The sequence below is a fragment of the Polypterus senegalus genome, chromosome 3 (assembly GCF_016835505.1).
Source record: "Polypterus senegalus isolate Bchr_013 chromosome 3, ASM1683550v1, whole genome shotgun sequence".
NCBI lineage: Eukaryota > Metazoa > Chordata > Cladistia > Polypteriformes > Polypteridae > Polypterus > Polypterus senegalus.
Window position 1 is genome coordinate 69,791,800 of NC_053156.1, and position 26,991 is coordinate 69,818,790.

General features: G+C 37.2%; 1 protein-coding gene across 2 annotated transcripts in view; it reads right to left on the bottom strand.

The window, feature by feature from the left end:
- Positions 1-26,991, bottom strand: part of l3mbtl3 (L3MBTL histone methyl-lysine binding protein 3) — a 174,807-nt gene that overhangs the window by 117,230 nt on the left and 30,586 nt on the right. For both annotated transcript variants that reach the window (XM_039747467.1, XM_039747468.1), the window contains exons 3-4: positions 24,167-24,278; positions 8,510-8,663 (exon numbers count right to left, since the gene is read on the bottom strand). In XM_039747467.1, the coding sequence (XP_039603401.1) occupies positions 8,510-8,663; positions 24,167-24,278 (266 nt within the window). The remainder of the gene's footprint in view (positions 1-8,509; positions 8,664-24,166; positions 24,279-26,991) is intronic.

The following is a 26,991-nucleotide window of genomic DNA, read 5'->3' on the forward strand; positions in this document are numbered from 1 at the left end:
GATTTTGAAATTTTAAAACTGTTTATAAGGATATCAGGATATCTCAATTAAAAATGTAACTGTCTTGATAAATTTCCTTCAAGAACATGTCACATTTCATCAAAATTGGTCCACAGGGGGATGAGTTATTTCATGCAGACTGACAGTCACAACTATCACAATAGGTGCTTTAAAGGCGTGGCTGCTAAATGTATTTTAACTTTTCTTTTTAATTTCTTTTCCAACCATTCTATATTAAAATGAGTCCTGTATAAGCATCTATTCAAGTATTTATTTAATAAGGATTTTCTTTCTTTCTTACCAGTCATATTCATATATAATTTGGTTGATGCAATTTCAAAGCCTTGTATGCTTTTACAATTTTTTTGCATGTGTATATGGAACCTCAAACTACTACTTTTAATTTAGCTAAAGAAATTAGACCATAACTAATATTTGATATACATAGTCACTCTTTAATAACTATCACTAGGGAAATTAGAGAAAAATACAACTCAGATTGTTCCCATATAGAATCTCTCTATACTCTTTAGTGCTGCACAGTACTTTATTGTGTGGAAGCTTTTCATATTTTATAATGAAAAATCTAGGAAAGCATTTATCAGGTAAACAGTAAGCTCATTCAATCTGTAAGCTTTCCTTAATGACATGTCTTAAATTTTTACAAGAATTCTGAAATAGATTTACTGAGATTACAAGACTTAACTTCCCCGGTAAACCTATACTGTAATTCTCAAATCATAAGCCATCCCAATCCTGTGCATCAGTTACTTGTTCCAACAGATAATTTCAGTTTCTACTGCAGTAATATTATTATCTGTTGGCAATTGCTATCTATTCTAGTTGCTCAATGTTGGATGTTGAGCCTAAATTTCACATCATTAACACTAGAATTACTAGAGCCAACGAAAAAACAGTGTCACACTAATGCAATATTATTTGAAAACGAACAGCGTCATATCGGGTGTGAATTTATACTGGCGCTGTTACTTAGAGTCAGATCAGAAGGGGCAAGGGTCAGCGTGAATGAGATTGAGATAATAAAACTGAAAAAAAAGCTAACTTTTAGAAAAGCCATACATTCACACCCGATCTGACGCTGTTCGTTTTCAAATAATATTGCATTAGTGCGACGCTGTTTTCTGATTGATACTATTCAGGTCATAAAATGATTTCTTCAAAATGTCACATATATTTGTCTTTTTCTTTTTTCCCCGGTGCTGCATTGACATTGTGTACCAGAAGGCGTGAGCTTATTCAGTGCAGCAGGAGCACGCAGGTGGCCACTTGCTGTGTGATATAAGATGCTTGACTTGGCGGCTATCCGTGCGCATGTACTGTACAAGGCATGCACAGTAAGCACTGAGAAAAGAAGAGTGTTCTTTGCTAAACTTGCAGAGGAGCTTCGCCATCGCTTCTTACAAGTAAAGGCGATGGATAAAGCAAAAGAGGATGCAATATTGACAAGCTTCTGTTCCAAGACCGCCACTTCCCCAGGAAAGCAACCTCAGTCAGTGTCAGGCGCCCCTTCAGTGTAACAGTAACCACAGTACAGAGAGAAGTGTGTACATTGCAACAGGTACACATGTTGTAAATGTAGAAAGGACGGTCTTTCGTGTGTGTGAACTGTTAACATTTAAATCTGATGATTGCATATACTGTAAATCCTCATTTATCCGGTTAATCCGTTCCAGACTCTACCGCGATAAATGAATTTCCGTGAAGTAGGATTCTTTATTTATAAATCGAATATTTTCGCAGTTAGAGCATAGAAAACCTGTTTACGACCTTCTAAATACGTTTTCTAACATTATTAGAACCCTCTAGACATGAAATAACACCCTTTAGTCAAAAGTTTAAACTGTGCTTCATAACAAGACAGAGATGACAGTTCTTTCTCACAACTAAAAGAATGCAAACATATCTTTCTCTTCAAAGGAGTGTGCGTCAGGAGCAGAGAATGTCAGAGAGAGACAGAGACACTGTTGGGCTTTTAAGTATGCGAAGCACCGCAATAAAGCGTGCCGCAAGAAAGGGAGCAATGTGAAGGTAATCTTTCAGCATTTTTTAGAGGCGCATCCCTATCCTCTAGGCAAACAGCCTCTGTGCAAACAGCCCCTCTGCTCACACCCCCTCCGTCAGGAGCAGAGAATGTCAGAGAGAGTGAGAGACACAGAGAAAAGCAAACAATCAAAACTCAATAGGTGCTGTTAGAGCTTTTAAGTATGCGAAGCACCGTGCGGGAAGCATATTGTATATCATTGAGGAGTTTCATTTAATACGTAATACGTGCTCTGATTGGGTAGCTTCTCAGCCATCCGCCAATAGCGTCCCTTGTACAAAATCAACTGGGCAAACCAACTGAGGAAGCACGTACTATAAATTAAAAGACCCATTGTCCGCTGAAATCCGCAAACCAACGAAAAATCCAAGATATATATTTAGATATGCTTACATTTAAAATCCGTGATGGAGTGAAGCCGCGAAAGTCGAAGCGCGATATAGCGAAGGATCACTGTAGTGCGAACAGACCTCTCTACTATTCTTTCCTCTGCATGTCCTGGAATACAAAAGAAACAGTACTGTGCACCAAAATGTGGAAACTGGCAAGATCGAAAAAAACCAAAAAAAACCTCGATCACTGATTAGAAGCGCAAGAAGGTAGGCAAATGAATACGAACAATATGAATAATGTTGCATCAGGGCCACAATGTTTTCCGAATTATACTATACAAGTCGTAAAAAAGTGTGCTGCAAGGTATGGAGGCGCAAATTAAGTCCCTTCAACTGGAGTAGGCCGCAACAAAGCACGAATTGGAAGACACCAAGGCAAGACTAGCCACCGCGGAGACGGTAAGACCAGATCCGCCGCGACATATATGTTACACATATACATATATATACACATATACAAATATATACATATATATATACACATATACATATATATATATACACATATACATATATATGGACATATATATATACTGTCAGGGATGCCAGGGGCCATGACACAGCCGGGACGCCATGAGGGACAGGATGTGGGTCTGCGCCCACTCTGGATTACGTGGGGGCCGCCCTCCTGGTTGCTTTGGGGTTCACGGGTTGAAGGCATGGAAGCCCCACCCTGTAGGGGCCCGTGGTCACCGCCAGGAGGCACCCCAATGCCTTGGGGACCTGTTGCCACACCCGGAAGTGCTGGGGGGAAGATTTGGGAGGACACCCGGAGAGCTGTTCGGAACACCTGGAGCTCATCCGGGGCTGTTATAAAAGGGGCCGCCTCCCTTGATTCGAAGCTAGAGTCGGGTGGATATACATATATATACATATACACCTATATATACATATATATATATACACACACACACATACATATATATATACATATATATGCATATACATATCTACATATATATATATACACATATATATATACATATCTACATATATATATATATAAAAGGGGTGGGACTCGATTAAAAAAATATATCTAATTAATTAGAGGCTGTGTAATTAATTAATCTTGATTAATCGTATGTAATTGCACATGAAAATTTGCCCCAAATCCCAAATGTTTTTTCTTTTTTAATTTAAAAGGGTTTTAGTGGGCGACAGAATCAAATAATAGACATGTACATGAATATTGCAAACTCAAGCTCTTTTAATTTTTGAAAAAAATGCATTTAAACTGCATTTCAATTCAAAACAGAAACAAAAATATCATCCCTGGCTAAAATTGGGCAGACTTAAAAATAAAGTAGTGTTTTAAGTACTTTAAGTACATTTTCAGAATGGTATTGTCTTTAAATAATAACAAAATTTTCAACATAAAGTGCAGTTTTTCTTCTTAAAAAAATAAGGCAGAAACATAAAAGGTCATTTGACCAGCTTCACCTTTAAACTCTGAGTAACCTTAGCCAAAATTATTTTGTATATTAGACAAAAACAGTGTGATCATTGAACATTTTTTAATTAGATGTAATTAGAATTACTAAAGGTCACGGAAGTCCAATGATCCCCAGTAAGAGCCACAAAGTCCGCTTTCTGTAATGCATCTAATTGTGCTTGCTTTTCAGTGTCATAAAGCTGTTGAATTTTACTTAAAATAGTCTTTCGGCACGTCAGTTGGAAAGTTGGATCTCCTGACGCTAACTGTAGCACATTTTCTAGCCCTCTATCTTCCACCACTGTTAGTGGTCTACAGTCCAAAGCAATCCATTTTGTGAGAGAATTTGTAAGTTCGACCAATGTTGACTTACTAATTTTGGTCCTGAAGCCAGTCATTTCATGAGGTTTAGGCTGCCGACACCTTTTGTTTGTACTCGAACTCGTATTGCTAGTGCTAACGGCATACACAGTTTCTGTGATCGCTGTAACATGTTTTGCATTTAGATGGTACCGTAAGGTTGAAGTGCCTCGGTGGTATGCAAACTCATTTTTGCACAGTTTGCACAAAACCACGCTTTTATCAAGGCTTCCGTCGGGTAGTCTTTTGAAATGAAATTTGCCTCCGATCAGTCCTAGCAACGCGCTTTCTTCCGACTCTTACAGCTAGATTTTGTAGCTCTGATGTGTGCATCAATGTAATCAATGTACCAGGAAATCATGCATTGACAAATGTTCCCCTTTGCTTGGAATGCAAAGAGTGATTAAATGCGTTTTTTAACGCGTTATGGAGTACATGCATCGAAGCTTCTCAGCTGTGCTTGTGCTAAGAAAAGGAAACATTTTAAAAATAACGTAACATGATTGCCAATGTAATAGTTTTGTGACCGTTATGAGTGTTGCTGTCATCAAGGATTTGATTATAATTATTTCTTTCAATCAGGTTCGTATTTGGAGGATGTGTTGTGTTCAAGTTATATTTCGTGTTTGTCAACAGCTGTAAAGATAACAGGTTTCATTCATCGAAGTGTTCACTACCCAAATCGGTACTGGTGAATGTAAGATGTTCAACAGGCATTCCTGGTATTAAGTTGTGGAAATTGCCTGCGAATATTTAGCGGTAGCGTGTGTATGAACTTAATTTAACCTTTTCCAGTCCTGCAAAGTCAGTTGACGTGAGCCGCTCAGAGTACATGCATCAAAGCTTCTCAGCAATGCTCGTGCGATCTCGTGATGTCAACGGCTTTATTTAATGTTATCTAAGACCCGGCACTCCAAAGTATCCAAAGTATCGTTTATACCTCGTGTCTTTTCTTTAAACTTGTATCTCGCGAATACCATATTCGTCATAGGCATGACAAACGGCAGCGGGAGTGTGCCTATAAACTTAATTTAAACTTACGGTTCACACCGTGCTTTGTTTCCACAGTAGCTACACTTATAAATATGCTTGTATGCATCACTCGCTTCATAATCGTTTGCTGCCTTCTCAATTGTAAAATGGCGTTTTCTGTTCAGCGCTCTTTGGAGCTCTTCCTTGTTTTCTACGTACTGCATTCACAGTCATTTCACATGATTACGTGGGCGGCGTGATGATGTCACACGGCCATCGAGCTGAAGTCCATTACAGTATATGGAGAAAAATAGGTTCCAGTTATGACCATTACTCGTAGAATTTCGAAATGAAACCTGCCCAACTTTTGTAAGTAAGCTGTAAGGAATGAGCCTGCCAAATTTCAGCCTTCTACCTACACGGGAAGTTGGAGAATTAGTGGTGAGAGAGTGAGTGAGGGCTTTGCCTTTTATTAGTATAGATTTGGCCATCAGCCTTTTCATATTACAGTATATAGTTTGTGTGTATATTTGGTCATTTATTACTAAAACATGGAAAACGTTTCTGTTTTAATGATTTGTTTACATAGATTGATTAGACAAAAAACGCACATCAAGTTATTTCCCCTTACAATTGTGAGTCGCTCACTCCAAAATAATCAAGGCAGGAACTGGGAGAACTTCTTGGACGTTCTGAGATGATGGGGATGGTATAAGGCTGCTTGCTGCTTGGGCTTATCTACACATTTAGATGACAAAAGAGGCAGATGGAGAGGTGCGAAGGGATTTAAGGTGGGCCGGAATTACGAATTTTTTCGTTGGCTCTGGTAATTATAGTGTTAAGCTGGGCACCATTCTCATTCATCTTAAATTCCATTGTGGTAATTTATGTGCATATGCTTAAGCTTTTTACTTCCTTCATATCTACTTTGAATCCAGATTCCTCAGATCCTCCAATTACAAGACATTCTGCACACTAGCAAGTTTAGAAATCCACTGTTGTGCAGTAGCCTTTTCTTAGATGGGGAGAAACTATTGGACGACTTGTTTTTATTGAGCAAGACTAGCTCCTGATGTATGGTGCAGTTGTCAGGGCTTATATCTTTCTCAATCACTGCTCCACCTCTACTCGCAGCATGCCATACAGTAACTTGTCCCGCTTCTAGATGTTGTTACTTAGGAGACACGGCGCACTGTATAACAATGTCAAAAGTACATTAAAAGGGAGACTATGAATGTAGAACGCGATCGTTGGAGGATGCAAGTATATATAAGGCATCCACGTCTGGCAAAAGGACAAGGACACCCCATAAATAAGCTATTCAATTGTTATGATGTTTGTGAAAGTGAACAAGATATTCTCCATGACATTTACTGTGACCTAATGGTTTATTTGTCGTAGTGTCACCCTAAAGGTTGCCAATTTAAACCTTATTTCTGGATCATGCCTAGGTAGAGTCAAATACCAAATCTAACTCAGCAACAACTAAACAGAAACACATACACATGTATTTTAGCTCTGTACTATGTATAGCATTCACTGCTAATAGGTTCTACATAAAAAAGGATACTTGTGCTCCACAGTTTCTGTGGTGAGTATTAAAGAGGTATAGTGGCAAGAAGAAATAATGATTAACACTTTCACCTTAAAGTACCAGAGATCTGTGTTCAAATCATCACCTGCATGCAGTGCTATCTCAAAGATGAGCAATCCTGATTTCAAATCTGTTTTTTGCATTTCATGATTGTGTAGTAACTACGACAGTGGACTTAAAACCATGAAGCTGCTAGTTCTCTCTGACTCTTTTGTATGACCCTAAGCGAGACACTTAAACAGCCTGGGCTTCTACTTTCAAAAATATATGTAGACAATTGCACTTTATTAACCAAATAGTCAATAATAATTATGAGATACATCCAACAGGATAACATTTTATGCAGTCCTTTTGGATTTGGTAATTTTTTATGCTGTGCACACTCTGATTCTGAGAATTTTTGTTGTGTTCTCACACTCAGAATGATGCCAAGAATGCCAAAGTTGAGACAAATGATGTAAACAGAGATTAACAGTCAGGATGCTCCAATCGATCAGCTGCTGGTCTAAACCGGCCGATTTTCACTAAAAAAATACTCACAGGTGATAGGTAATTTACCCGATCACAAAAAACTTTTTTCAGCCTTCAGGTTAAAGAAAGTGGAGTAATAAACTAAGAAGTAGGAATCGACAAAGTCATCCTGTGCAATTAGACAAACAGCTAGAAAAACTACTTTAATTAATCTAGGCCTTTTTACTCCATACTTTAAATTAAAACAGACACCGCTTGAGTTTAGACAGTGAACTTGTTTTAAGAGCAGCATTTTACATTTTCAAATGGAAAAAGAATAAAAATGATTTTCAAATTACTGCTTATTAAACAACATGCTTGCTAGCTTAACAGCAAAATGTGTCTTTTACTCATAAAACCAATAAAGCATGTTAGTCTTGTGTCTTCTTGATAAACAACTTATGAACATTTGATACATTTATGCCTTTATTTAAAATATTTGTGCTGTGATCTTTCAATGTAAGTTTTGGAAAGAAACAAGTACTACATAATTAAAATGGTAAACCATATTTATACTTCAAGAATTACAAACGCCTAGCTGATACACTGGAAAAAAACACACCTGTATAAATATGGGAAATGCTTTTTTAAGAGCAAATGCTGTAGTGCAATTAATGGTCTAAATACTTAAAACCTATAAGTGCATTTATATTTACATTTAAGCAGTGTTTAATTGTCAATATCACTTGATTGTGTGAGAAAAAAAAAATATATATATATATATATATGGAGTTTTTTGTGGAATGTGTATTGGAAGTGATGTGCCTGCTCTTGAAAACACCCTCTCCCAGCCTCCAGTATCTTCACACCCTTATAGCTTTCACCAAAATGGCCATACATTGCTCATTGTTTCCATGGCCTGTCCGATATCTTTCACAAACAAACTGTTGTCATCAACTGACCAAAAAACATTTAATAAATACTTCTCCATTCAATAACCTTTATGCCATGGAGAAATTAATTCAGGAAGCATTACTGCTATTAACAATCCTGACAATGCCCTCATTTTCACACTGGCATTACCTGCTCCATGTTTGCCAGGGTCATTTTCTTCCCATTTCAAAGGTCATGGCTCTTTCTTGTCCCTGACCTCTTCAGTTCTCTCCTAATTGCAACTTCTTTGTTTAACTGTGTGTCCACTACTAAAGATATACTGCATTGTTAGATCTACTTCATCAAATACTTACACCTTCAGAGTTTCATGGAAGCACTTTTCACTGCAAAACCTTCCATTACCACTAAATTCTTGTAAAGGGCCACTCCCCTTACAGCGCTCACAGCACAGTGAGTCAGCAGTGCCTCTGTCTTGATTTATAACAGTGGGCCATGTATCTGAAAAAACTGAAACAAAGAAAGTTTTTTTTTAATAATTGTGTATTACAATAAAACAGACTTTAAAAAGTTATGTTAAAGTCTTTGCACGTTAATTAAATAAAATCACTCATCAGTATGTTCTTTAAAGCACAGAATTAGTCTGAATAAAATATATTCATTTCAAAATTTCTCTGCATAAAATATTAATTTCAGTATACTGTATATCTCATGAGTTTATTATGTATCTCAGGTACTGCCAGAGTGACCACTACCAGGATTGTGCCCAGGAGGGTGGGTGCTTTATTAAAAACAAATAAGTTGAAAGACTGACAATCCTAGCACATGGATGAAAACAAGAGAGAAAGTAGATTTGAACTGTTTAATTGGGGAAAAAATTTGCACATTTTCTCTTCCCATTTGTGAATATGCTCATTTGGCTACATATCTACTTGGCAATAAGTGTATTCACAAGAAAAACCAAGCAGTACAACATGAGGCACTATTTACATTGTACAGCATTTCATTCTTAGCAAATGGGTAATTATTTTATAGAAAACACAAATCAGCTTATCTGAGTTACTATGTACTTTGTACAAAAAACACTTGAAAAAATCTCTGGCGTAGTTATAATTAAGAATTCTTTTTAACACTAGAATTATCAGAGCCTACGAAAAAACTTCTATATCCGTCCCACCTTAAATCGCTTCTTAAAACTGTTCTCACCTCTCCGCCAGCGTCTTTTGTTAATCTACATGTGCTGATAAAGAAAAGTTGCAAGAGAGGCATTTTAGAATGCCTGTTTTCTTATGTACAGAAAAGGAATCTTACATCTGCAAATACTGGTTTGCTCATTATTTCAAGTTCTAAGAATAAGACAACTGTTGAGGCAGCTTTCTGTTCTTATCTACGTAACATATGGACTAATTTACCAACAGAAATACACCAGGCTAAATTTGTGGAACATTTTAACAAACCTCTAAAAACCCATTTTTTAATCTGGCTTTCCAGGAATTAAAACATAACATAGAGGTCTGATGATACATTTAGCTCTTTGATGTATAAATAAGTACCTGGCATTAATCCATGACTTTCTTTGTTTTTTGTCTCCCATCCTGTGTGGTGGCAGTATGTGCCACCCACACCTGCTCAAAATGCTCTAGAGGAAACAATGAAACTTTGGAAACCTATATTTACGACAGTATCCACTGTATCTAGTAAAGGGTGGGTGACCTGCTGGCCTATGTCATTCTGGCTTCTATATACAGAAACTGATTACCACCAGACTTAACTATTTGATTGCTCACTTTTGTCTTCTGACTGTGGCCCTCCAGAGGTTTATTTTTCTCCTAATGCCAAAATCTTGGGAGTTTTTTTGTTTTCCTCTCCTCCATGTCAGCTGGTTAGCCAATCACATTCAGGAATGAAGAATTACTACTCTATGTCCATAATCAACCGAAAAATCTCTGGACTATTTTTGTATCTTTCTACTAAATGTAATAACATCAAACAATTTCTTCTTAATTTGATGCCATGTAAAGAGGCCAAAGTCAAATGTAGATATATACTGTATATTTATTTATATATATATATATGTATATATATATATATATATTCTCTTTAATAAAACCCCTGTATGTCCAGGTGTCCGTGTGTGTGTGTCTTCCGGTGAAGTGCGCATGCGCGGGGCCGCACAAGAGAGAGAGAGAGAGACACACAGGTGCATGCGCAAGAGACACACACACACACACACACAGGCTCGTGAGACACACACAGACACGCGAGAGAGAGACACACACACACACACACACACACACACAGGCGCATGCGTGCATTGTTGTAATGTTACTTTTCTTGGTTGTTTATTAAATTACGAATTTTTCAGATGTTCATTTAAAACTCATTAAAAAAGTGGTTTTAGCGAGTGGTTCATAGAGCTATGTCTAGCATATATATATATCCTAGCAAAATATCCGCACTTCGCAGCGGAGAAGTAGTGTTTTAAATAAGTTATGAAAAAGAAAAGGAAACATTTTAAAAAACATTGTCAATGTAATTGTTTTGTCACTGTTATGAGTGTTGCTGTCATCAAGGATTTCATTATCATTATTTCTTTTAATCAGGTTCGTATTTGGAGGACATGTTATATTCAAGTTACATTCCGTGTTTGTAAAACGTTGTAAAGATAACAGGTTTCATTCATTGACGTGTTCACTACCCAAATCGGTACTAGTGAATCTAAGATGTTTAACAGGCATTCCTGGTATTAAGATGTGGATTTGCCTGCGAGTATTTAGCGGCAGTGTCTCTATTAAGTTGTGGATTTGCCTGCGAGTATTTAGCGACAGCATGTCTATTAACTTGTGGATTTTTCTGCGAGTATTTAGCGACACCGTCTCTATGAACTTCTGGATTTGCCTGCGAGTATTTAGCGACAGCATTTCTATATTAACTTGTGGATTTTTCTGCGAGTATTTGCCGGCAGCGTCACAAAGTTGTTTTGTCTAGCTGCATCAGAAAATGTACCACGACGTCTGACACACCTCCTTTTTACTGTTTTCTCACAGCTTGGATTGCTGCTGTCATAATCGGTTTGACTTTCATAGTTTGTTTCAATTACGTTAGTATTTGCAGGACTTGTGTTGAAGTGACATTCGGCATCTGTGAAGCGTTGCAAGCATACAACCGGCTTCATCGATAACTTTGCATCCAGCTTTTGAGAGTTGAAACATTCATAAACATCAAAGTTTCCACTACTCAAATCATCACCTGTCAATCTATGATGTTTAAGAGCCATTGGCGGTTCTCCAAAGGTGTAAAATATTTGGCCATTTCGGTACATTTGAAAGCGACAACCGAACAATTCAGCGGCAGCCATCAACTCACATGCAGTAGCATAGGTGAAGGGCTTAAGCATTTGACTCTTATAGTGCCCCTGTGTAATATAATTATCTCCTGTACCGTCATCAGTCCACACCTTGAACCTGTCCCAGTCAATCAATACACAAGACACAATGTTCCTCCAGATATCAAGATTGAGCCTGATATGGCCGTGCAATATGTAACACAGAGAATGTAAAAGACAGGCGGCATCTCCGGGCATGGAAACCACTCGGTAAGTGACAGTTCTTTGATCAATGGTAATCACCTCGATAGACATCTCACTACCCAAATCGCTACTCGTGAATCTAAGATGTTTAACAGGCATTCCCGGTATTAACTTGTGGATTTGCCTGCAAATATTTAACGGCAGCGTTTCTATGAACTTGTGGATTTGCTTGTGAGTATTTAGCGACAGCATGTCTATTAACTTGTGGATTTTTCTGCAGTGTCACAAAGTTGTTTCCGTCTAGCTGTATCAGAAAATGTACCAAGCATTGTAAGCATACAACCACCTTCATCGATACCTTTCAATCGTAATAAACAAACAATAAAACAGCAGAGAAGCCGTGGATTAAATAAAAAGGCTGCAGTTATCAGCAGGGAGATGTGAATACCGTGGCGAAGCAATGAAGGGAATGAAGAGACCAGAGAGACGGACGGCCTTATATGGGCAGGCAGTCAATTACATGGGAGGCGTGGGGATCGGGGACGCAATATAGGCAGGCAGCCAACTACGTGGGAGGCGTGGTGATGGGAGACGCAATGCCGCCTCACACGGCGACCGAGCTGCAGGCTATGGACCTATATATGTACGCAAGTAGGATTCAATTACGACCGTTACGCGTAGCATTTCGAAATGAAACCTGCTTAACTTCTGTAAGTAACCTGCAAGAAATGAGCCTGCCAAATTTAAGCCTTCTACCTACACGGGAAGTTGGAGAATTAGTGATGAGTCAGTCAGTGAGGGCTTTGCTTTTTATTAGTATACTAGCAGAATACCCGCGCTTCGCAGCAGAGAAGTAGTGTGTTAAAGAAGTTATGAAAAAGAAAAGCAAACATTTTAAAAATAACGTAAGATGATTGTTAATGTAATTGTTTTGTCATTGATATGAGTGTTGCTGGCATATATATATATATATATATATATATATATATACACACACACAGACACATATATAAACATATATATACATATAAACATATATATAAATATATATATATATATACATCTATACACATATATATATACAGTTATATATATATACACATATACACACATACATATATATACATACTGTATATACAACATATACATATCTACATATATACTGTATATACACATATATATACAAATCTACATATATCTACATATATATATATATTAGGGGTGGGACTCGATTAAAAAAATTAATCCAATTAATTAGAGGCTGTGTAAGAATTAATCTTGATTAATCGTATGTAATCGCACACGTAAATTTGCCCCAAATCACAAATGTTTTTTTTTATTTAAAACGGTTTTAGTGGGCTTACAGAATCAAATAATAGACATGGACATGAATATTGTAAACTGAAGCTGTTTTAATTTCTGAAAAAAAAAAGCACCTTTAAACTGCATTTGAATTCAAAACAGAAACAAAAATATCATCCCTGGTTAAAATTGGGCAGACTTAAAAATAAAGTGGTAGTTTAAGTACTTTAAGTACATTTTCAGAATAGTATTGTCTTTAAATAATAATAACCAAAATTTCACCATAAAGTGCAGTTTTTCTTCTTAAAAAAATAAGTCAGAAACATAAAAGGTAATTTGACCAGCTTACTCTTTAAACTCTGAGTAACATTAGCCAAAATTATTTTGTACATTAGGCTAAAACAGTGTGATCATTGAACATTTTGTAATTAGATGTATTTAGAATTACTAACGGTCACGGAAGTCCAATGATCCCCAGTAAGAGCCACAAAGTCCGCTTTCTGTAATGCATCTAATTTTGCTTGCTTTTCAGTGTGCACAAAACCATGCTTTTATCAAGGCTTCACTTGGGAAGTCGAAATGATCAGTCGTAGGAACGCGCTTTATTCCGACTCTAACATTTTTGTAGCTGTGATGTGTGCATCAGTGTAATGGATGTACCAGGAAATCATGCATTGACAAAAGTTCCCGCTTGCTTGGAATTGAAAGTGTGATTAAATGCGTTATTTTTAACGCGTTATGGAGTACATGCATCAAGCTTCTCAGCTGTGCTTGTGCTAAGAAAGGGAAAATTTTAAAAATAACGTAACATGATTCTGCTTAACCTAATATTTTTCATACGTCCCAAACCAAGGAGATGCGAAGGTAAAATGAATCGGTAGCGCACACATAGTCAGTACACCCTCTCGGGAATCAACCTCGAATGTCGGCGTTAGAGGCTTAAGACTCTACAATTAGCCACAGCGTGTGGCTTGTCTATGCTAAAGTATGTATTGTAGATCGGGTATATATATACATTTATATATATACCCGTATCGCAGTGGAGAAGTAGAAGTTATGAAAAAGAAAAGGGAACATTTTAAAAATAACGTAACATGATTGTCAATATACAGTAATTGTTTTGTGAGTGTTATTGAATGTTGCTGTCATCAAGGATTTGATTATCATTATTTCTTTCAATCAGGCTCGTATTTGTAGGATGTGTTCAAGTTACATTCCGTGTTTGTCAATCGTTGTAAAGATAAGAGGTTTCATTCATCGATTAGTTCCTTACTGCATCAATAAACAGCTTGTCTTCCTTTTATCTGTGATGTGACAAACTGCATGCACGGGTTTTTTTTACACTGTCTTCCTTTAGCAGGACATTCACTTTTTCCACCGTGTGCTTTGTTTCCGCAGTAGCTGCACTTATGAATATGATTGTATGTATCAGACGCTTCATATTTTTTTGCTGCCTTCTCAATTGTGTAATTCGGTTTTGTTCAGCACTCTTTGGAACTGTTGCTTTTGTCTGTGCATTGCGCCAGTTCACGTGAGCCGCTTGGTGTTCTTGCATCGAAGGTTCCCAGCTGTACTGGTGCCATCTCGTAATGTCAGCTAAGACCCGCACTTAAAAGTTTCTCTCGCAGTTTCAATGAGTTTGTGCCAAACACCACCCTGACCATCTCATCTTCCTCTGCATAAGCACAGTCCTTCACACGTGAATATTTACCGGCAGTGTTTGTATTGGATTGCCGCTGATGGACGGCCTTATATGGGCAGGCACTAAATTACAAACGCTAGTGGTAGTCTATGAACTTAATTTAATATAAACTTACGGTTCACGCCGTGCTTTGTTTCCGCAGTAGCTGTACTTATGAATATGCTTGTATGCATCATTTGCTTCATAATGTTTTTCTGCCTTCTCAATTGTGAAATGGCGTTTTGTGCTGATCGCTGTTTGGAGTTCTTCCTTGTGCTCTACGTACTTACGTAGGAGGCGTGATGATGTCACACTAAACTCCCCCCGCCATCTCCAACTCAAGACTCCATTACATTATATGGGGAAAAATAGCTTCCAGTTATGACCCTTATGCGTAGAATTTCGAAATGAAACCTGCCCAACTTTTGTAAGTAAGCTGTAAGGAATAAGCCTGCCAAATTTCAGCCTTCTACCTACACGGGAAGTTGGAGAATTAGTGATGAGTCAGTGAGTGAGTCAGTGAGTGAGTCAGTGAGTGAGTGAGGGCTTTGCCTTTTATTAGTATAGATATATATACTAGCAAAATACCCCCGCTTCGCAGCGGAGAAGTAGTGTGTTGAAGAAGCAATGAAAAAGAAAAGGAAACATTTTGAAAATAACGTAACATGATTGTCAATGTAATTGTTTTGTCACTGTTGTGAGTGATGAGTGTTGCTGTCATATATATATATATATAAATATATATATATATATTACACACACACACATAAACATATATATATACATATCTATACATATACACATATATACACATACACATATACACATACATATACATACACACATACATACATACACACACACATATATACACACACATATATATATATATATACACACACACATATATAAACATATATATACATATACATACATATCTACATATATACACACACAGCTATTTCAGATCAGTGCAATACGCTGCTTGTTAAAACGGATAACTCCCGCTCTTACGTGCAAGTCTGCGTGGATATTATGAACTATCGATTTGTTCAAGTTCTATTTAAATTTTAAATAGAAGGAATTTTTATTTAGTCGACAGAAATATCTTTGGTAGGAATGGTAAAACAGACAGGAATATTATTCGTGAATAAATCAACTCAAACCTTAAATAACTTAAAAGAACAAACATTCAAATTTCTTTACTCTTATGTAAATTTATATAAAAAATAACCTTAGATTTTAAATATCCCAAAAGATTTTGCTCTCCATAAAAATATATCCTTTCAAAATTATACAAATTCAAATATGAACATGCTGCATAACAAAACCTGGAAATATAAATAAAATGTGTTCCTTTCAGCAATAACAAATCAAATCATTAAGTTGTCTTTGCTCATATGTCATTTTAGAGCATTTTTTGGCAACAGGTTCGTTTATGTTTGGTGTGAGGTTCTGTGTTGTGGAGATTCTCAGGATGGATTGCAGGTGCTCATCAGTGAGGCGACTCCTGTGTGCTGTTTTGTTATTCTTTATCACTGAGAAGAGCTTCTCACACAGATATGTGCTACCAAACATGCACAAGGTTCGAGCCGCATGTAGACGGACTTTTTGTTCTTCAAAGTCACCAAAGCGCGTGCAAACTCAGTGCGCTCAGTTTATCAGCAAAGTGCGATTTGGGAACACCGTAGTGACGACTTGGTTTAACATTACTTGGCAACAGGGAAAGTTGCACTGGTGCATTTGTGTCTCCCATAAAAGCAACTTCACTTGAAATCACTTTGTGATTGTGCACGGTAAAACGTCCGCTGAAGTGTCAGATTCTTATTTAATTCTTCTGCTTTCTGTATCTTCTGCATTGCATTCAGGTCTTTCAGCCTCACTGATGAGCACCTGCAATCCATCCTGAGAATCTCCACAACACAGAACTCCCTGATGTTTTGTCTCATAGTGCCGTCTTAGATTAAATTCTGTAATTACAGCCACATTAGCTCCACAAATGAGACACACGGGTTCAGTAAACATATACTCAGCCTCCCATCGGTTTTAAAGGCTCTATTTTCAGAATCAACTTTTCTCTTCAGCATCGTGTGAGCTAGCTTCGCAATAACTTGCAGCATCATAAGCTAGACTTGATTAACGCGTAAGTGTTCGCAAGGCAGCTGAAGCGCTGCATTATGGGATCTGTAGTTTATTGTGTTACCAGCGCTTCATATACCCGGCCATTAATAACAATAATACAGTATATAAAATGATCTCGGGCGGATATAATTACACCGGGCGGATGTGGCCCGCGCCCTTGAGTTTGACACATATGGACTAAATAGAACTTGAAAAGATATATTTTTCAAATGTGATCGCGCAATTCAGATAGAGTTGACGCGCACTACAGCCTGCATGCCTCAATAAGTCATCCTCCCCTCGCTCTTACTTTTTTACCGTTCATCTAATGAATACACTGAGTATGGCTTTACCAAAACAATCATTGATGGCGAATAAAGTATCCATTATTCGAGTATGTAGATCGGGATATATATATACATATATATATACCCGCGTATCGCAGCGGAGAAGTAGTGTGTTAAAAAGCTAGAAAAAGAAAAGGGAACATTTTAAAAATAACGTAACATGACTGTCAATATACAGTATTTGTTTTGTGAGTGTTACTGAGTGTTGCTGTCATCAAGGATTTGATTATCATTATTTCTTTCAATCAGGTTTGTATTTGTAGGATGTGTTGTGTTCAAGTTACATTCCGTGTTTGTCAATCGCTGTAAAGATGACAGGTTTCATTCATCGATTCGTTTCTTACTGCATCAATAAACAGCTCGTCTTCTTCTTTATCCGAGACCTGACACACTGCATGCACGGGTTTTTTTTTACACTGTCTTCCTTTAGCGGGACATTGACTTTTTCCACCGTGTGCTTTGTTTCCGCAGTAGCTGGATTTATGAATATGCTTGTATGTATCAGACGCTTCATATTTTTGCTGCCTTTTCAATTGTGTAATTCGGTTTTGTTCAGCTCTTTGGAACTGTTGCTTTTATCTGTGCACTCGCCAGTTCACGTGAGCCGCTCGGTGTACATGCATCGAAGTTCCCAGCTGTGCTGGTGCCATCTCGTGCTATGTCCATGGCTGTATTTAATGTTACCTTAGTCCTGGCACTTAAAACTTTCTCTCGCAGTTTCGCTGAGTTTGTGCCAAACACCACCCTGACCATCTCATCTTCCTCTGCATAAGCACAGTCCTTCACCCGTGAATATTTAGTGGAGTTTGCTATTGGATTGCCGCTGACGGACGGCCTTATATGGGCAGGCACTAAATTACAAACGCCAGCGCAGCCTGTCTATGAACTTAATTTAAAGTGTAGGTTTACATCGTGCTTTGTTTCAGTAGCAGAACTCATGAATATGGTTGTATATGTCACTCGCTTCTTATTGTTTCGCTGGCTTCTCAATTATATAATGCATGTTTTCTTCAGCGCTTTTTGGAGGTCTTCCTGGTTTTCTATGTACTGCGTGATTACGTGTGAGGCGTGATGATGTCACATGAAACTCTGCCCCCACGGCGTTCAAGCTCATCTCCATTACAGTAAATGGAGAAAAACAGCTTCCAGTTATGACCATTACGTAGAATTTGAATGAAACCTGCCCAACTTTTGTAAGGAAGCTGTAAGGAATGAACCTGCCAAATTTCAGCCTTCCACCCACACGGGAAGTTGGAGAATTAGTGATGAGTGAGTGAGTGAGTGAGTGAGTGAGGGCTTTGCCTTTTATTAGTATAGATATATATTATAGTGGAGGACTGCCGGCTTTCCATGCCGGTCCGCACCCCCAGGCCGCCAGGAGGAGCTCTCCCGACAGCAGGATCATGCCCCGAGGTCCAGCAGGGCATTATGGACCTTGTAGTATTTTTACACAACCCTGCTGGATACCTTGGGGGCCACCAGGAGTCGCTGTGGGGGGGCTTATGGGCTCTTTTATGCCCTATGACCCGGGAGTACGTCATGGTCACGTGACAGGAACGAACAACGTGCTCCCGGGTTAAAGAAAAGGACTGATTGCCCTGACCCGGAAGGAGTAAGGAACTATGGACTGTCGGGACAGGAATACCTCCGGGTCAGGGGCTATAAAAGGATGGTGCCTCAGTCCAGACAGTGAGCTGAGCTGGGAGGAAGGGTGGCTAAGTGTCTGGGCGAGGAGGAGAGTTTATTTATTGGTTTATTGTATGAGTAGTGTGGAGGGTGCTTGGTGCACGGACGAACAAAATAAAAAGGTTCTGGACTTTTACCTGGTGTCTGGAGTTGTACCTGAGGGTTCAAGGGTGCACTACTGCCCCTACTGTCACAATATATATATTTAAATTAGATTTAGTTGTTCTCTTGCCATCTTATTAAAAAAGGCTTTCAATTAGAAAACAACATGAACCTGTCTCTAATAAGAGTGAAGGTTTTTTTGCACTTTAGAATTAAAATTTTGTTTAAAAATACCAAGATTGATTTTCAATTTAGTATACTTACATCTATTAGAAATTATCATAATGCTAATTAATAATAATATCCAAATCCAAATATAAACTATGGTTTATATTTATTCCCCGTTGATTAATCTGTGGAAAACTCCTTGAGTTGCATGTAAATGTATGATAAGGTACTACATAAATAAAGTTATTATTATTATTATTAATACCAGAAGTTTGGGTTGACCCCAAAAAACATAAATTCCCATTATTTGGGTATGACAATATTATGTCATGTAAGACAAGGTTCATATTAACCTTACTCACTGTTTCAAGTTATACAATATGTATTTCAACCAGTTCTAATTATTTTGATTGTACTTTATAAGCAGCCTTGAAATTATTTTGCATTGGAGAAAATTAACTGATCTTTGCTTTCTAGAAATCTTTTTCATTACTTCGTAAAAAACTATTTTGTAACATCTGTTTTCTCTGGTTTCACTGGTCTTCTAGCAGATTTATCTTTGCATAAGAATATGCCTCATTCATTGACTATCTTTTTGTTGTTCCCTTTTGTCATCATCTTATATAAAGAGGTAATCTGGTGGCAGATCACAGTCCAAAATCACACCTCCAAAATCCTGGCTTGGACTCCCACTCAAGCGATTTTCTGTAAGGAGTTTACACGTTCTCCTCTATTAAGGTGTTAATTTTCTCCCAGTAATCCAATTCCTCCAACAACTCATCCGGTGAAAGAGAGCCATATGATGAAATGAAGTCCTGTTCAGGACTTGTTTCAGCCCTCGTACCCACTGCTGTGAGGGTACACTCTACCACACTGTGACATTGCAATGGAACAAGCAGGATCGGAAAAAAAGAATAACAATTCCTGTTTATGGTTTAATTCGAAATGATTGCAGAGACATTTACAGTGGAACCTCGGTTCACCAACGTCTCGGTACACATACAACTCGGTTTACAACAAAAAAGTTCTCCAAACTTTTGCCTCGGTTCACGACCACACACTCGGTATACGAACAAGCCAGTTTCCTTTTCGGTTTGTGCACGCTGATGATTTCCGCACGTGTTGCACTGTTCACGGTCAGACGTGCGTGCATGCACATGCGTGGATATTTTCACTGTGAACTCTTTGTGCTCTATTTCATTTCCCTTCCGGTTCGTACACACCGATTACTGTATTTAAGCACATGTTGAGTTGCTCCCTGTTCATTGTTCTCAGTCAGACGTGCGTGCTTTATCTGTGATCTCTTTGTGCTCTACAGTATTTCGTGTGCTTTTGCAGTTAGCCATAACTTCTAAGCAAGTGAAGAGTGGTGAGAAGAAAGTTTTGCAGAAAATTGAAATCGAAGTAAAGAAAGAAATTATTGAAAAGTATTGAGCGTGGCATTCATGTTACTGATCTTGCCACCGAGTACAAGAAGTCAAAACCTAAGATTTTGACTATTCTAAAGCAGAAAGAATCTACAGTATTAAAGCAGCTGATGTTGCAAAAGGAGTTACAGCGTTAACCAGGCAGAGATCTCAAGTGTTGGAAGGGGTGGAAAAACTGTTTACCAGTTTACTCATTTACCAATTTGAGAACCCTCGTGCTTTCAAGCAGCACAATGTAAACAAAGCCATACTGCCAGTGATGTGGAGGGCAAACACGAAGGTTTGGGTCACAAGGACTTGGTTTTGGAATGGCTGCATGAGGCTTTCGCTCCCACCAGCTAAACAGCTATAAACACCAGAAACTCAAGAAATCACACGGGAGAAAACACCTGAAGGAAAACATCCCTCCATCGCTGAGCCAGACTCTCCCTCAAAACTGTAACCTTCTCTCCACCCAGTTCCTCCTCACTTCATGCCAGAACTCGACTCATGCAAGGTTAGTTTTCTTGGTGGTTTATGATTAGTTTTTGTATTACGGATTTTTCAAATGTTCATTTTTCGGTTCATAGCGTGAATTGTTGCGATGTTACTTTTCACTTTTTTCAAATGTTCATTTTTTTCCCCCTGTGCTTAAAAATCATTAAAAAAAGTGTTTATACAGCGATTGGTTGCAAGGCTATAGCGCAAACTCCTGTAATGTTATTTTCTTGGTTGCTTGTGGTTGGTTTTTAAATAAAGTTCGGATTTGTTCAAATGTTCCTTCCCACTCCCACGTGCTTAAAACTCATTAAAATAAGGTGTTTATACAGCGATCGACTTGCAAGGCTATAGCGCGAACTGCTGCAATGTTACAGAGAGGGAGAGAGAGTGCGTGCTGCTGAGAGAGAGAGAGAGAGAGAGCGCCTGTTCCTGAGAGAGAGCGAGCCTACGCGTGCAGCTGAGCAGGGAGCCTGGGTGTTTTGTGTCAGTGTTATTCAATGTTTTTACATTAATTTACTATTACACTGTGCATTCTATGGTGTAATTAACTATATTTGTGCTTAATCTTTAAAAAAATATATTTACATACAGTTTGTACAGTCTGGAATGGATTAATTGTATTTACATACAATCCTATGGGGGAAATTGATTCGGTTCACAACCAAATCGGTTTACGACCAGAGGTTTGGAACGAATTATGGTCATGAACTGAGGTTCCACTGTATTCCTATATAGGGTTATGAAAACCAAAGACATTCACTGTCAGCACTGGACTCAAGACACAAACCAGACCCGGGAATAAATATTGCAATTAATAATTAATATAACATTCATCTGTCTTAATTTTTACTGATATTAACTACATTTTTATAGTGGAAACTGTGACATTAATTGCACTTATACTGAAATGGTTTTACTTATAATTATACACAAACAGTGACATCTTCAAGTCAATATTATTCATTGCAGATTAGAAAATTCTAAATTCTTCATAATTCAACAATTATATATAGAAAGGTATCAACTATAACTCAGAGAAAGAAAGGTTTGACTGAAGTCAAAATGTCATTTTATTGTCTGGTAGCAAAACCACGACAAGTCACTCTCCCTAAGCCTCCTGGCATATTACACCACTTCTAGTTGGAAGGGATGTCAATCTTGAAGACTGCAGTTGCCAATCTTATTGCTTGAAGATGTACTGCCTGACAGAGCTAGTGCTATACAAATGCTTCCCAGATAAAGAGAGTTCAGCTACAATCTATGTGATTTTTGTTTTTAACTATTTTCAATTCTGTCATGGTAAATAAAACATGAACTATCAGACAAACAAGCCCATCTTTTGTTTGCAAGGTTCAGATTACCAATGTTCCTTATTCCTCATACATGTACTATATGCATTGTATTTCTGCGAGAGAACTCATTCGTGCATAGCCCTCACATACGTACATATGAGGCTGCACTTACAACTTAAGACAAAATCAGACCTGTTTGATTTTGTTGAGCAACTCACAGGCTGACTGGACCAAGCTATTGATTGGCAGTCACAAATAGCACAACTGTTCCTGACTCACCAAGATTATGTAAATGAAGCCTGGAACTGAAAATTGCTAAAACAATTGTGTAATGTGACAGGACTTTAAGCAAAAAATTGCTCTCTCAGAATTACACAGCAGAAAAAAAATAATCTTCTGCATCCTGGTCCTTTTCAGCTAGTTTTCCTTTCCAACCGGAGAAACTGAGGAAAAAGAACAAATGTATAGACCTAATGCAGCTGGCCTAATATTTATTGAAAAACAAACCACTGTTTTCTTGTTTGATATCTGAATCTACTTAAATCTTTCATTTTTTGCCAAAGGTTAATACTGCTCCTAACATCAAACAAAATGCAATTTTGGAAAACCCACCCATTATACTCTTGCCTTTTATATTCGCCCATTATGCAAATATCCAATAGTATTCACCAAAAAAATTAAAAGCTCTTCATGTAGTAGTAGTAGTAGTAGTGTTTATCTGACCAACAATAGTCGTAACTTTGTATGCATTACAAATACAGTAGGCCCATTTTACACCTGGCGTTATCATGCATTTTCAATGAACCAGTTATGATCAGATCCTGACAACATTAAAAATCAATTTTAACAGATGAGGTCAGAAGAAGACCAATAACTGAAAGTGATTGTGAATTGCTGAAGTTATTGAAGTGAAATGATTATTCAGTTACACAAATGTAAATGTAAATACATTTTCTCATCTGCATACTACAATCACATGAATGCCGATTTGAATTCGGTACAGAAATGGTGACACTGAATCTCTGTACAGACACAAGAGACGCATTGTAATGCCAGGTATAAAGGGGGCCTTAAGAGTTCTGAACAATCACTTCATAAAAAACTGCTACAATTGCCTAAAATATACAAATAATAAATATAAATGAATAGAATATGTTAGACTTCACAGGGCTTTTTCTCTCACTAATATCAGTTTTTAATTTCCTGTAATTTATTAAAAAAAAGAAAGAAAGAAAGAAAGAAATATATGGCTGGCAATCAACAATGACAACATGCATGCAATGAGATCAAATTTAATATTGATACATGGATGGTACATGGATTTGCATTGTTACTTTTACTTGTTAAAGAATTACTTGGTAGATACCATAATTACCTACATGCTACAACAATGAACCAGCTCAAAAGATTATTTTAAAATAATTGTGCTTTTTTAATGTAAGAACAAATATCATATTTAAGTAAAATTACTAAAAAAGATACCAAATTATAAATACAAAAGACTTGGTTTCCATTGTATAAGCTGATAATTATTGCTAGTTGTTCATGTAATACTGTCTGAACTGCAAAGACTACCGTAATTAACTGTGTGTTGAGAGCTAAGAATGAGCTAATTCATCTTTGCTCTTTTACTTTTAGAGTCTATTGTATTATGTTTAATGGTGATTAAAAAGGAAGAGATTGACATAAATATGTGCTAATAAGTCACACCTCTAGTATTACTGTAATAATGATATTAATAATAGCTTGTCAATGATATTTTACTTAGCATCCTAGAACCAAAGACCTATAATACCTAATGTCCCATTTTGTATGCTAGGTAATTGAAGAACATTTTAGATGTACCATGCTTAAACAATTATAAAAAGAAGCAGTAACCTTCTTGTGCAGTGGGTACAGACCACGTAGTGGTAGCATGTGCCTTCTTAACATTTTCAACTTCAGCATCATCTGTGATCACCTCCAGAACTCCAAATTCATTCACTTTGAACTATGTAGGAAATTAAAAAAATATACAATTATATTAAATAGTCTATCAAGTGGTTTTTAATAAAACAGACAAAATGATCACACTTATGACTCAACTAAATATTACCATATTAATATATGATCATATTAAATTGTTAAAGAAATAACCTATGTTTATCCAAGTACCTTTTAATGTGTTATGTTTTTCAAGTGATACATATTTCCTGATACAGAATACCCATATCGATGTATCACTATGAAACATAAAGAGGGTTAATCTTTCAGGTGACTGACTTCACCCTAGTTTCAACAGACAATTTAGTGGATTTTTTTAACATAACTCAATAGGGGGTTATTTCTGTTTTGCATAGCATGATAAAGCGTTAGGATTAACATGATGTGGAAGAAGGAGCTATGATAATACCTGACATTAAGACTACAGAGGTTTAAGACCTGTGATTTTACTGTTCATTATCACTTTCGTAATTTACACATTTTTTAGAAAGAAAGCAGTTTGTCACTATTGGCAATTATCTCCATATGCATGACAGGACTCGTATATTTAATATTTTCAACTGTGATTAAAAAAACATACTGTCTACATAAAATTTGTGTTATTGATTAGTAGTATTCTTTGTCAGAAAACTATAGCTATCCATGCCTTGTTTCCAGAGTTAGTTCTTCAAAAAATAGAACAGTTATGGCACATTTTTGACTTGTAATTCTCCCTACAAACATTGATTATGGGAGCATTCTGTGGCTGTCTAAAACCAGTGTCTATCTGAGTGCCTTAATGTTAAACACACATAAGTTTCACCTATTAGTTAATGAGCAATAGTTTTATTCACATATACTGTTTTAACCACTGTTTTAGTGTGAATTTTTATTTCGAGGACTGACAAAAGTAAAAAAAATATCAAATGATCAATATTTCAAGAAATGATTAGTCACAAGTGACTAACTGCTTTTCGCAGATCTCAGAATTTTAAATGTATTGACAAGAATTTGCAAAAATAGCACAGTACCCTTACATGGTAACATTATTATAACTTTTATCATTTTTTATCTATTTACCACCTGACTTATCGTTCCTGGATTAAATGCATTACATTTTACTGCAATATTCATAGCAAACATAGATGTATTCTATCACAGAGACATAACTACACTTGAAGCCCTCTTACAAAAGTTTGCATTTTCTCCAAATCCTCCTGTATGACTCCAAGGGAGCTTCACTCTTTGAACAGTCCAACAACTGTTATTGTTAAACTATGACTATGGTATTGTTTTAGTTTGACATTTCCTGTCTATAAGGTGGTCCAGATCTAATTATGCAATTTTCATTACGCTAAAACTTATTAAGTTTATTACATAGAAAATCACCCAAAAAATCCTGGACCATCAAGAAGTGTGCGAACTAACGACATGAAGAATCGTCTTCGTGCCGAACTGAAATCGTCCCTGCATAAATCAAAGTCATCCAGATGATCTGGATCTGCATAATTAGATCTGGACCACTCTGCGTACTATTCAGGCCTTAACACTTTACATTTAACCATCCAACCACCTAGGATTCTGATGCATCCGAAAAGTCAGTACTTTGTTGAACCCCCTCTACAATACCAGTAGAGTAGCTAAGATCATTGTTGAATCCCAATACAATGGCAAGTAATGTTTTTGGAGAAGTCTCTGTTAACTCCTTGCAAACTGCTATGCAAAGTCTGTTGGTGAATGGTGATAGATGGCAACTCTGAGGTCTTGCCCAAGATTTCTGAAGTAACTGATGTTATAACTCTGACTGAATTGAGAAATTCCAGTCTGGCTTTCGCACTGGTCATAGTACAGAAACGGCACTAACACGGGTTGTAAATGACATTCTGATATCCTCTGATGAAGGAAATTCCACTGTAATTATGTTATTGGACTTAAGTGCAGCATTTGACACCACTGACCATTCTATTTTACTGAACAGGTTGGAAAACAATGTTGGGCTTACAGGCCCCGTGCTCGTTTGGTTCAGTTCTTATTTATCAAATCGATTCCAGTATGTACAGAAATGTGCAGACAGTACTCCATCATTATACACAGAAGTTGAATATGGTGTCCCGCAGGGCTCAGTACTGGGACCTTTACTGTTTTCACTTTACATGCTTCCACTGGGATCTCTCATTAGGAAACATAATGTTAATTTTCACTGTCGTGCAGATGACACCCAGTTATACCTTTCATTTAAATCAAATGAAGTTTCTCCGATGTTGTCTTTAATTAGTTGTGTTAGTGAATTAAAGGAATGGATGAATGAGAACTACTTGTCTTTAAATACAGATAAAACAGAGATGTTAATTGTTGGAGGGAATGACGCTGATCACAGCAATATTTTGTCATCATTTAACTCAGTTGGAATCCCAATTAATTTTACTGAATCAGCACGCAATCTAGGTGTTATCTTTGACTCTAGCATGTCATTTAAAGCGCATATTACAAAGTCGTCCAAAACATGTTTTTTCCATCTTAAAAATATTAGGAAATTAAGGCGCTTTCTAAATAAACAGGATTGTGAGAAATTAATTCATGCATTTATCTCTAGTAGGATTGACTACTGCAATGCGGTGTTCACTGGCTGTTCAAACTGTTCTCTATACAGCCTCCAGTTAATCCAAAATGCGCTGCAAGAATTATTACAAGAACAAGAAAATATGAACACATAACCCCAGTTCTTAAATCTTTACACTGGC